The 13015-nt window shown below is 46.9% G+C and overlaps 1 protein-coding gene across 1 annotated transcript in view; it reads right to left on the bottom strand.

The window, feature by feature from the left end:
• Positions 1–6284: 6284 nt before the first annotated feature.
• LOC135702267 (uncharacterized) overlaps positions 6285–13015 on the bottom strand; it is a 29098-nt gene continuing 22367 nt past the window's right edge. The window contains exons 2-9 of the mRNA XM_065223330.1: positions 11477–11523; positions 11102–11274; positions 10508–11042; positions 10127–10453; positions 9812–10062; positions 9290–9751; positions 7871–9235; positions 6285–7813 (exon numbers count right to left, since the gene is read on the bottom strand). Of these exons, the coding sequence (XP_065079402.1) occupies positions 7154–7813; positions 7871–9235; positions 9290–9751; positions 9812–10062; positions 10127–10453; positions 10508–11042; positions 11102–11274; positions 11477–11523 (3820 nt within the window). The 3' untranslated portion in view covers positions 6285–7153. The remainder of the gene's footprint in view (positions 7814–7870; positions 9236–9289; positions 9752–9811; positions 10063–10126; positions 10454–10507; positions 11043–11101; positions 11275–11476; positions 11524–13015) is intronic.

The following is a 13015-nucleotide window of genomic DNA, read 5'->3' as shown; positions in this document are numbered from 1 at the left end:
TATCTGCAATTCTCGGCAGACGACTTCTTCGTCTAGCGCATAAGCCGCAATTTTTTGAGAACCCTAGCAGGATCCTCCTTACATTGGCAAGAAAGCCAAGCAGTTGAAACAACTGACTGCAAAGCGGGGCATTCTACTGCAATCAGTGCAATTGATTCGCGAATTTGACCAAAATTATGATGTTTCGCAAGCAGCCGAGATTCCATTTCGGATTGATCGTTTGGACAAGTTATGGGATGAGCTGGAACACGTTGATATGGAGCTTGAAGCACTTTGCGGTGAAGACCCTGGCGCCGCTGAATTTCGTGCCGAGTTTCAGAACGAGCTTCAGCTTCAGAACTCAGAAAACAGAACTTCAGAAGAATCTCTGGTGTGCGCCTCCCAGAGCTAAAAATCCCAGAATTTGATGGGACCCCGAAGATTGGTATCCATGATCACTCACGCACACTGCAGTCCCTCAAGCTCTCGCAATTAGTTTGTACGCCGTCGATGGAGGCCAAGCCTACGAAGGCACGACAAGTGTTGGCCCATTCAACCACAGAACAAACTCCTAAATGCACTGCGTGCAAACAAGCGCATTTTCTGTTCCAATGCGAGGTCTTTCGTGATCTCCGTTTAACTCCGCATCAACGTTTCGATTTAGTTAAATGGAACAACCTATGCATCAATTGCATCAAAGCATCCCACCAAGCAAGAAACTGTACCAGTGGGTGCTGCAAGTATTGCCAAAAGAAGCACCACACTTTGCTTCATCTCCCGTCGTCCGCCTCCTTGATGACGGGTGGAGCACACTGAATTCCCAATGCATGAAACAAATCCCAATCTGTCGCATTCTCCTCCGGTTCCGTTCAATAGTGGCCCGGATGTCACTTCGGTCAATCGTGCGTACCCGCTCTCGTCGCCGTCGTTTTTTGCGCCTCGCCTGCTCCCGTCGGAAATAGTCACACCTCCTTTCACCACCTGTCAAACCGTCGCACCAGCAAATGTTGGTGAAAATACAGTGATTTTGTATACCGCACTAGTGAATATCCACGATAACCTCGGACACAGTCAAATCGCTCGTGCAGTCCTAGACAGCGGCTCGCAGTCAAGTTTCGTTTCCGAGTCGTTGTGCCAACCGAGTGAAGATCAACATGCCTGTAAGCGGCATTGGGTAAGCAATTGTCAACGTACGTTACTTAGTCTCGGTGAGTATCTCATCCCGATTTGGGTCACAACAATTCCCATTCCATTGCCTGGTGTTGCCGAAACTAACGGTAAGCCTTCCTACGAAGACGGTGGATATTAAAACGTGGAAAATTCCCAAGCATCTACCGTTAGCAGACCTACGCTTCTATCAAAGTCACGGTATCGATTTAATTATCGTTGCCGAGCTTATCCCGTTCATTCTGCAATCCGAGCAGATTCCGTTCGATAACCAGCTGCCACCACTCCAGAAGACAAGCTTCGGATACGTATTCTCGGGAAAGGTTCCCGCTTCGATGATCACTCCACTTACCTGCTTGGTCTCCGCTTTCGACAACCTGGACGCACAGGTGAAAAGGTTCTGGGAAGTGGAAAACTTTGATGTCGGGAAATGCCTGACTGCCGAAGAACAACAGTGCCCACTTCGCATCTACACACAGTCGCAATGCCGATGGTCGTTATGTAGTGCGTCTACCAGTTAGGCAAGAACTTCTACCGTCTATTGGAGACACGTGGAACATAGCAGCTCGTCAATTTTCTGCCCTTGAAAGACGGTTCCGCTCCGATGAAACACCATACAAGAGCTACACCGATTTCATGGAGGAGTACGAACGTTTAGGCCACATGGAGGAGGTGAAGACTCGCGTCGCGTTACCCCAGTATTTCCTGCCCCATCACGCAGTCCATCGTCCCGACTCTTCAACAACCAAAATAAGAGTCGTGTTCGACGGCTCGGCTAAAAGCAACAACCAGCTCTCCTTGAACGACTTTCTTCTCACAGGACCAACAGTTCAGCCTTCCATGTTGTGCATCGTTGTCAACTCTCGTTTCCACCGATTCGTCATGAAAGCAGACGTGGAGAAAATGTTTCGACAGGCTTTGGTTCATCCGGACGATCGCCTACTACAGCAAGTTGCATGGCGCCGAAACGAATCAGAGTTACTGAAAACCTATTCCTTGAACACTGTCACCTACGGCACATCTTGTGCTCCGTATCTAGCAACCAGAGTCCTAAACCAGCTGGCGGACGATGATTCCACTTGCTGCTCCCATTGTCAAGAAAGATTTTTATGCAGACGATGTTTATACTGGAGCCGAGAGCATCGGAGCTCTAGTTGAAACCAGCACACAGCTGACCGAATTACTAAAGCGAGGTGGTTTCAATCTGCGGAAGTGGAGCGTGAATCACCCCAGTTTTCTGGAACATTTTCCAGAGGAACGAAAGGAGCATCAGTTGCCGCTAGAACTCGACCGATCTGCATCGATCAAGGCACTGGGCCTACTATGGTTTCCAAAGGAGGACGCATTTGGATTCAAGGTCCCTGATTTTCCAGCCCTGCCACACGTTACGAAGCGCCTCGTACTATCGGAGATGTCGCAGTTATTTGACCCCTTGGGTCTGGTCGGTCCAGTTCTGGCCAGTGCGAAGATGTTTGTGCAGCGATTGTGGCAGGAGAAACTTAGCTGGGACAAAAAGCTGCCGGACGTTCTGCAATCATGGTGGCTGTCCTCCCGAGCAGCAATTGGTTTCGTTCGGAATCTTCGACTCCCTCGGTGGGTGTTCGAAGAGGGTGCAAAGAGCTACGAGTTGCACTGTTTTGTCGACGCTTCTTCCAAAGGGTATGGGGCGTGCACCTACACAGTATCAACAGGACCTTCCACTAAACGAACAAACCATTTACTCATAGCAAAATCACGTGTTGCTCCAGCATGTGGTTATTCCATCCCACGGTTGGAACTCTGTGCAGCCGTACTGGGAAGCCAGTTGGCTGATACCATTCGTAGAACAACCAAGTTTGACTCTACGGTCACGTTCTGGTCAGATTCATCGATCGTTTTGCACTGGATTAATTCTGCACCGTCGTCCTGGAAGACATTCGTGTCCAACCGAGTATCAAAGGTCCAGAAATTCGCCCAAGGATCCCAGTGGTGGCACGTTCCAACCCTAGAAAATCCCGCCGATCGTATATCTCGCGAGGTACAACCGGATGATATCAAGAACGATGCACTGTGGTGGCATGGGCCGTCCTACTTGCTGAATGAAGTGGAATCGTGGCCAGCTCCGATAATTCCATTGACGTCTACCGACATTCAGCAGCAGACACCTGAGCAGCGGCAAACGGTTGTACTCCTAAGTGTCACATTTCACCATTCGATAATCCACGATTACTCACAACTGTCGCATCTTATGAAAGTTGCTTCATACTGTCAACGTTTCGTAAAAAAAACTGCCAATTGCCGAGGATGCCTCGTATAGTTGGACCAATCACTCCGGTCGAATACGACAGTACTTTGAAGTCACTCATCCGCGTTACGCAAACTGCATGTTTCCAGCAGGAACTGCGCCACCTGCGGCACAATAATCAAGAACGGATGGCCCTGCGAAAGGCTGACTTCAAATCACCATTAAAAGACCTTGATGTGTGGATCGATGACACCGGTCTTCTCCGATTGAATGGACGGCTATCAAACTCACCTGGATCCTTCGACAGCCGCCTCCCAATCATACTACCGGCCGACCACCACCTTTCAAGATTGATCGCCAACTCCGTTCACCATCAAACACTGCATGCAGGACCCACACAGCTCCTGGCAACAATCCGTCAGCGCTTCTGGCCAATACGCAGAAGAGATCTAGCTCGAAGGACAGTCCACGATTGCGTGACTTGTTTTCGTTTTCATCCCCCCGCAAGCAACCAGTTCATGGCTCCACTACCATCAAGCCGTGTCACTGCAGCGAAAGTATTCGAGCATACGGGGCTGGATTACTGTGGGCCGTTTTTCGTTCGACCATTGGCAGGTAGAGGCGCGTCGGTAAAAATCTGGGTCGCAGTGTACGTCAGTTTCGCCGTAAAAGCCGTAGTCCTCGACATCATCGCCGGGTTGTCGACGGAGTCGTGCGTCAATTCGTTGAGGCGCTTCGCGAGTCGTGTCGGGCGTGTTCGTACAATACACTGCGACAACAGCACTACGTTCGTCGGAGCGCGTCGAGAAGTTATGGAGATGCGACAAGCTTTGGTTGATCAACTCAACAGCACTGCATGGACCACCGATGGTTGGAGAAGGGCATCGAGTTCCAGTTTATTCCACCACGTGCGCCGCATTTCGGTGGCCTATGGGAGACTGCAGTAAAGGCCTTCAAGCGGGATTTCTGGAAGATCATCGGAGCAGTTCCACACCACTACGACGATATGCGCACAGTTGTTTCCCAAGCTGAATGTATACTGAACTCCTGACCATTGATGCCTCTTTCCAACGACCCGCAGGATCTCTGTGACACCTGGTCATTTCTTGCTAGGAGAGTCCCCCTTTCATTTGCCAGAGGCAGACCTTTCTCAGGTGCCAACCAATCGTCTCAACCATTTCCAGGCCACACAACGCTCCGTCCAAAATTTCTGGAAGCGTTGGTCCACGGAATACATCGGGCTTCTCCACCAACGGCCAACTAAGTGGAGGAAGTCCCCAACCGAGTTTCACGTCGGGACCATGGTCTTGGTGAAGAAAGATAACGTCCCTTCGATGCAATGGCCCCTTGGCAGAGTTGTGGCCATCTATCTCGGAAGTGACAACATCGTGCGCGTAGTGGATGTGCGCACGCAACTAGGTATTCGACGCCGTGCAACATCTGAACTATGCGTCCTTCCCATCGAAGATCAGGATCCAACGAAGGCACACGATTGTGAAACCGTCACCACCAACTCTTCTTGAATGCTACGCTTCAACGGGGCCCGGTGATGTTGCGGCCCAGAACTTATAGTACTAACATTAAAGCACTAAATTACGAGCAAATTATACATACAAAATGAATTATAAATTAACTTAAAAATACCCACCACCCAGAACACCGCTTCTACACTTCTACATCTATATACATCCCAAATGGATTACCCTCCACCTCACACTGAACACGACAAATAAATCAGGTACCTAAGAACTACAAAGCAACACAGACCAGTTTCTGCACTCTCGTCCGAAAACTATCTCGGTTCGCGCCAGTCCGCCCAGTGATTGAAACCACAATTTCGCCGTAGTTCACAAGTTCGCCTTTGTCGTCGTGCCGGCCAGATTCCGGCATTCAAGCAAGAATAGCCCTTTTCTCGCCATTTGGTGAAATTTTCTTCTATGAATTCACCAAAAGGAGTTAGTGCGACGGTTTTCCGTTGGGTGGGAAAGTCGCTCTTCTGGACCGCGATATAAACGGTGCAGCTCCCTTCCAACTCCAGCCGAAAGTTGGGACCTTCAATGCTGAAGCGTGTGGTCAGGATAGTGGCAATACCAGGAGGCGCGGTGTGCCGAGCGGGGGAGGAGGCGGGATAAGGCTAATGAATAAAAGCCTTGGGTGAGCGCATTGTTGCAAGGCATCTAGCTTCAATATTTACCTCTTGTTACACTGCTATCACGCACAGTACCGTACTAGCCTAGCGAAATATTTAACGGTCACTACACCTAATCGGAAAGGATATCGATATGAGTTCACCAGATGAAAACTAGTGAACTGGTGTCACTTCGAATGAAATCTTTGATTCAGTAGTGCTTCATGCTTCATGCTACATTAATCCAATCTCTAACCAGAGTACCGCTACAATCCTAAGGAATTGTTCCTATTTTCCTACCAGCGTATTGTCCATTCTATAATCCCATCGAGATTGTGTTGGAGCTCGTTAATTAGCATCTGAAAAGACATTACTTAGAATGTTCGCATCGTGACATGAAGATTGTTGTAGTAGAAGTTATGGAGCAATTCTCTAGATATCCATTGCATAGCTTGTTCAAGACATGTAGCTACATTCAAGCTGGACGTTTCGACCCAACCGTTGATCCTGAAAATGATTTAACACTTGGTTTCGATGACAACTCTGAGAAGCGACGTGATTTTGCGGCAAAATTTGATATTGAAAATGTTATAAAAAAGTAAACCAAACTTTTTGTTTTTATTACTCTGATAATAAAACCAGAGGATTACAAATCACACGATAAAAAGCGATCTTAAACTAACAATGGTCCATGTCATCGTGCACACGAACTTGTGCTGCAAATCGTTCAGAGAAATCAGTCTCATCAGCTCGAACAGTTTCATCTGCAGCAGAAATGAAAGATTCTCCAATAGCATCTCGCCTTTCCAGCGCTTGCTCCATTTTGATAGTAAATCTAGCGTAACTATTCAAATCGACGCATCTGCTTTTGTAAACAATCACTTCAATCGACGGTTTGTCTTAACTGCTAACTCACCCACGCAAACAAACACCATCATCAGGTAGGGGAATCTTCCTCCTTCTAGCTGGGTTTGTTAGTTTCTGTGAGTGAGCTACCAGTTGCCACGAATCGTCGATTGAAGTGATTGTTTACAAAATCAGATACGTCGATTTGAATAGTTACGATTGAAATGCTTGAAAAATTTCTTCTAAAGCACCAACAATATTACGAAGGGAAGCGACTTCGTCGTGATAGCTTGCATTCACTCTATGTGTCATCGCAAAACTTCGTTGAATTGATCGAATTTGCGGTTGCTCTGTGGTAGAAAACAATTTTACAAGATGTACATGATGATTTAACTGGTGGTGCCTGGTGCGTAAATATCAGAGGATTCTTTCAGGAGTTCAAAAATGCAACGGCATATCACACCTTGATCTTATATTTATTCAGTATGATCAATTCTCGATTACTTTTTCGAAGGGACGTATCAGTTTTTGTACACAATGCAGTTGATCGCCGATTTGGCGTAACTGGTAGCTCACCCCCGCATACTAACTCTATCATCAGATAGGGGAAATTTTCCCCTACCTGATAGTGGTGTTAGTTTGCGTGGGCGAGCTACCAGTTACGCTAAATCAACGATTAAATGCCTTGTTTTCAAAAGCTATACGGTCCCGTCGAAAAAGTAATCGAGAATAACTACACTTAACGGTCTAAAATACCAGCACCAATCGAATATCCTAACTCTAGAAAAAACCAAAACCCCAGTTGGCGCTCAGTTCAACATGTACTGTCCCATATTGTTTCCAGCGAGCAAATACACCTGATCAGGAGTAGTTGGCGTTCCCAGCGCAATCCAACTGCCCGGTAGACCGGCATCCGCCCTGGCAGATCGGAGAGCATATCGCAATGCAAAGAGCACCACAATGGTCATATTCAGGGCCGGTTCCCCGGTGGCCTTCGATCGCAAAACTCCAGCCGGGTTGGCACTGTTGTGCAGGAAGTTGACACGAAAATCAATCGGAATATCCTTGGCACCGGGTGGTTTGTAAGTCCATGTGCGGTTCGTTAAGAGCGCACCGGATTCGCTATCGTAGACCAAGGCCTCGGTCAGATAGTAACCAATACCCATCACGAATGCACCTTCAATTTGTCCCACGTCGATTCCAGGGCTCATGCTTTCACCCGTGTCTTCTAAAATGTCCACTCGTGACACTTGTAAGTTTCCGGTAAGAATGTCCACTTCTACCTCGGCACAGCTCAGACCCCAGATGTAGTAGCCTTTGAGATCTTCCGCCTTGTACTGAGCTTCCGCACATAGGTCGATATTTTTCACATAGGACAGCTTGGCGATCATCTCCCATGGAGCACCTGGGTTTTCATCCCGGACGGGTTTCATTCGCTGCAGTAACATGTCACATGCTTTCTTGACGGCCTAGACATACAGAAGATCTACAATTATTTGCTCTAAATTAACTATTCAAGAACTTACGTAGCAAACAGCTTCGCTCGTCATGCTACCGCCCGTAACGATAGCATTCGGTGACGTCAAACTAGTGGACGGTTTAACGCTGACCTTCTCCAATGGAATTCCCAAGGTGTACGCTGTCACTTGGGCTACTTTTGTGTTCATACCCTGCCCCATCTCGATGCCACCATGAGTAACCGACACCGTGCCATCACCGGCATAGATCGACACAATCGCGTTCAGCTGTCCGAAGTAGTCCAACCAATACTGCATCGGTACGATGGCAATTCCTCGCTTCTTCCAGCGATTACTAGCGTTGAACTCGTCGATAGCTCGCTTACGATCGTCATACTTTACATCACTTCGGAACTGTGGCATCAGCGTTTTCATCTTATTGTCAGCCGTCATGTTTGCCAAACGAACTTCCAGGGGATCTTTCCCGGTCTCGTAAGCAATATGTTCCATGATGTTCTCGATCATGGCAACGCCTTCAGTTGTTCCTGGGGCTCGACACCAGGTGTTGCTTGGTGCATCGGTCTTCACTGCTTTTCCAACGATCTTCCACGTCTTCGCATCGTAGCAATTTTTGAAGAACTCAGTAGTTGCGCTCTGTGCCGATTCGTTCAACGAAGCACCGTAATCCTGCACGTAGGTGTTGTTCATTTTCGTTATCTTACCGTTCGTCTCGACGTCTACGTCGTAATCGCTGATGCAACCGTACCGTTTACCAATCGCCGACATATTGGTTTCAATGGTCAGGACAAACCGTACAGTTCTTTGCAGAAGGTGAGCGGCCAGAGCGCAGGCGCAGGCTATTTGTGTCCCACGGGAAATCTTGGCACCGTACGCTCCACCCAAACGGCGAACGTACATGTTGAGGCTATTTAGGGGGACTTTTATGGATTCTGCGATCGCGACTTGTGTCAGGTCCATCCACTGGGTGGAAGAATACACATCCATACCGTCCTCTATGGGGACGCAAACGCAGGTTTGCGTTTCCATTGTGAAGTGGTACTGACCGGCAATCTCGAAACGTCCCTTTACTGTCTTCGTAGCCGTGGCTGCTTGAGCTACTCTGTATCCTTTGCCTTTATTGTCAAACGACATGTCGTAGAAGCGATCTCGAGCATCGACATCCATCACCGATTTCAAAGTAGGATAGAGTGGACGGTTGCTGGTCTTTTCATAGGTTATGATCACGGCTTTGGCCGCCTTTTGGGCTTGGTTGAACGTTTCAGCAACTACGATACCAGCCGGTTGACTATGGAATTGAACTTCTCCGCTGCAGAAGATCTCCTCGACGTCTTCGTTTCCCAGTCCAGCCGGCATGAAATTGTTGGTACCGGGGATGTCTTTTGCCGAATAGAAAGCTACTACACCGGGCATTTTCTGCAAAGGAAAGATGATTAAATTTTGCGTTAAAAACTTCAGTGCAGAACTTACCAACGCATCGGAAGCATCCATCTTGGCGATCCGGGAGTGAGCTTGCGTAGCCAGTACAAACGCAGCGTACAGCTCTCCCGGTTGCGGCGCTAGATCATTGGCGTACTTTGCTTCTCCAGCCGTCTGATTCAGAGCTTCAATCTTGGGGACGTTCTTCGTGAGCGGCCAATTTTTCTCGATGGTATCGAAAGTTTGTTTGCCGGATGAAAGAGGTCGCTCCATAACGGTTCCACCGGATTTGTACTGCGGCTTCATGCTATATTGGCCTTCTGGGACTACGGCAAGGATGAACTTGTAAAACAGGGAAATGGCGAGATTCTTCCGGTATTCCATAGAGGCATCCGGAAGGACCCAGTCCGGATCCAGCTCGGCTGCCAGGGAACCGATCGCAGACTGTACGGTGTCGTTGTTGAACAGATTCTTTCCTACCAACATTTTTTCGGTGTTCGTAGCATGGGTGAACTGAAATCGAATGAACGACATTAGATGTGCTTAAGGGTTTTGAAGAAAAAGCAGGATTACATTGGGATTGATTCCACCGAAACAGATCCGAGCCAACTCCAAGCTGTCGTTGCCAGCCTTTGTCTTTACCAGGAATGCCCCGTTGACGTATGCGTGAGCATTTTGGGCCCGTGGCATGATCTTGAACGATCGGAAGAAGTGAACCGCTGGATCCAGTGCCGGAAGAATCACATTTTTGATCACTTTCTTCTTCATGTCCATCTGGACGAAATTCAATGGGCTGACAGTGGTCGTTTTGCCGCCGGATTCGACTGGAATTTATTAACTTATTTCAATAAACGAATATTTGTAGAAATTCAATGCCCAATTTCCTACCAATTGTCAGCATAGCGCAAACTGCTTCCAAAATTAGATAGGTATCGGAAGGAAACTCGTGGTGCTGGTTTTTTATACTGAGATTTCCGGCAATCGTTCCTGAATTACGCACCGGGACGTTTGCAATCAGATCAATGTGCTTCACCAGCTCCTTGCAGTACCCAAACTTGTCATTCTTATTAGCTGCATCCGTTAAAATATCCATGAATTCCGTAAGCGACACATTTCCCCCGACGACCAACTCGTTTCCCAGCGAATGAGCATGCAGTTCATCAACCGAGTTGACGTCAATGAAAACCTGAAGATGTTCACTGCGACGGTAAACTCCTGAAATTGAGTTTGATTAAATCGTCAATCGCAATCCAGTTCAGAATTACATACCATGAGCAGTGTTTCCAGCGACAAGCATGTACGGCTTTTCACCAATTTGTTCGAAAATGGCAAAAACTTCATTCATATTGTTCACCTTGTGCCACTCGCTTCCATTTTCGAATACCATACGAACCGGCTGTCTCGGCAGCAGTTTCTGTCCACCCGAGGAACACTTGCCGGCACATTCCGTCCCCGTCTTCGGACAAACCTTCGGCAGGTCTTCAATGTCCTGGCAAGCCTTGACCAGCTTCTCGTCCGCATCAACCGCCAGTGACTTGAAGGCGTCCAGAATCGGTCGATAGCCGGTACAACGACAGATGTTTCCACCGAAGGAATTCTCAATTTCCTGCATTGAAACTTGACCTTTCTTGGACTCGAGCAAGCTGTACATGTTCATCACCATTCCCGGCGAGCAGTACCCACACTGGGTTCCGTTGAAATGTGCCAAACGCTGCTGCGCAGGATGGTAGCCATCCTTTTTCCCACCGATACCCTCGATAGTCAGGATGTCCAACCCATGGCAGGCGAAGACCGGGAAGAGGCACTATAATGCATTGCTGTATTACAAATCTAGTTGGAATTGACGTAGTGATGTTAGCTCACCGAGTTGACAGCCCACGAAGCCTTCTCCTTGGTGACCGGATGGACACCGTTCACGTTGACGACACATGCTCCGCAGCCACCCTCCAGGCACATGAACTTGGTGCCACTGAGGTGCGCATGGTTGCGAATGAAGGTATTGAGGGAGGTGTCAATCGGTACCGTTTTTGCGTCGGCTAGTGAGAAGACGTTCATGTATAATGTTACAAAGCAAATTGTAACGCTAAGGGTGCTAAGGGTACTTCATCTATTCACTTGCAATGACTCACTGATTAGAGTACTAATTAACTAGCAGACACGCAATCGATGCGGTATTATGAAAGTTTAGACCTCGTTTACTCGGAGAGGTTAGTTGATATTTCGACTTGTAATGCTTACCAGAATATGACTTTCCGTTGATGGTGAACGTGGCTTCTTCCAGGGGACTGTAAATAGTAAATATTGAGTTTATTTGTTATTCAAAGTCGGTACGGAATTTTCTGCTGTTTGCATTTCAACGTGAGTATTCAGTATTGTAGTCAGGGGGCGAGCGCGTTTTTGTTTGAATAGCAGCGATGAGGTCAGGGCATCAAATCGGTCTTTGTACGTACATCCCTGTATACTTCGTTTTACGCCAGTCGTAATTTAACTCGTGAGAAAATAATTTGGTGTGTACATGTTGGGTGTAGCTGTTTGACTGTATTGTTTTCAACGAGTATGTTGGAAAAGGGCTGCATATGACGAAGTAGTGCAACCCCCTTATGAAACCGAAAGACGCTCTTAGTCCTTCTGTAAAAACTTACAGCATGCAACGAACGTGATGCGAATTTTTAATTTGCTTCTGTGAGCTTCACACCACACTCAGTATGATTCAGCCATCTCCGAGTTAGTTATAGCGAATTCGTTTATTATTCAGTTCCAACCTGGATCGGGTATCAAGATTGGGTCTGCTTGTTTTCAGACAAACGTCAGTTTGATCGTTTGTTTTTAAAACCCAGCTCAGGTTGAGGTTCGCACTGACAAAAAGTTCGGTTTCGCACTGGGTTGGAACTGGTTCCAACCCCGATAATAAACGAATTCGCACACATACATTTTCAAATCTCGTTGAGGGGAGTCGATTGGTATATGACACTTAACCATCCACGCCTTAGATCTAACATTTAGTTTTCAATTTCAATTCATTTATAGCCTTTCGATATTGGGAATGTCATCGAATTTCGATTTTTATTACCGTTGGCAGAGTGCAATACAATCGTTATTAAAGCATTTGCGAAGTTTTAAATTGAAAAGATAAATGGTAGATGACAAAACAACAGTAACGGAAATAGTAGAACTAGAAAGAACACACAATTGCAAAAGAAACAATATTATATAATAAAAATATTAAATGAAAATGAAAATCCCCAGCATTTATCAAAGAAGTTAAAAAATCTTGGTAAATGAGCGGAACATTTTTTATTTTTTTTTTAATATTCACGTAATAAAATTTAAGAAAATATCGAACGAGTTTTTGAAAAATGGAAAAATTATCAAATAAATCATTTGATTTCCTGTTCCCGAAAGCTACTTATAGCTCGGAGTGAACATGTTAAATCTCAATATACATTCGACCTAATGACCACTTTGTCTATTAGCCATCCGACGACTGACTTGTGATCAGTGTTGGGAAAATATAAAAAAAAAAAATTGAATCTAGAAGTTTGGGGCAGTATCCAACTCCCCCGCACTAGTGAAATCGGTAGCAGAACTTCAACGAACCGTATACAACGGTCATACAATCCGATATTCCGACGGTTCCGCAGCTCGTGGGCGTGTCGGTTTAGGAATTACAGACTCTCAAATGTCTGTATGCCACCGGCTACCGGACCAGTCTTTTCGGCAGAGGCTGTCGCTGCTTTCATCGCTGCCACTACACCATCCAGCAGACCAATCGCGGTT

This window comes from Ochlerotatus camptorhynchus, unplaced genomic scaffold (assembly GCF_037179485.1).
Source record: "Ochlerotatus camptorhynchus isolate MF236.1 unplaced genomic scaffold, CSIRO-AGI_Acam_v1.1 ptg000002l, whole genome shotgun sequence".
NCBI lineage: Eukaryota > Metazoa > Arthropoda > Insecta > Diptera > Culicidae > Ochlerotatus > Ochlerotatus camptorhynchus.
Note: the sequence above shows the minus strand (reverse complement) of the source record. Positions and strands in the feature narration are given on the sequence as shown.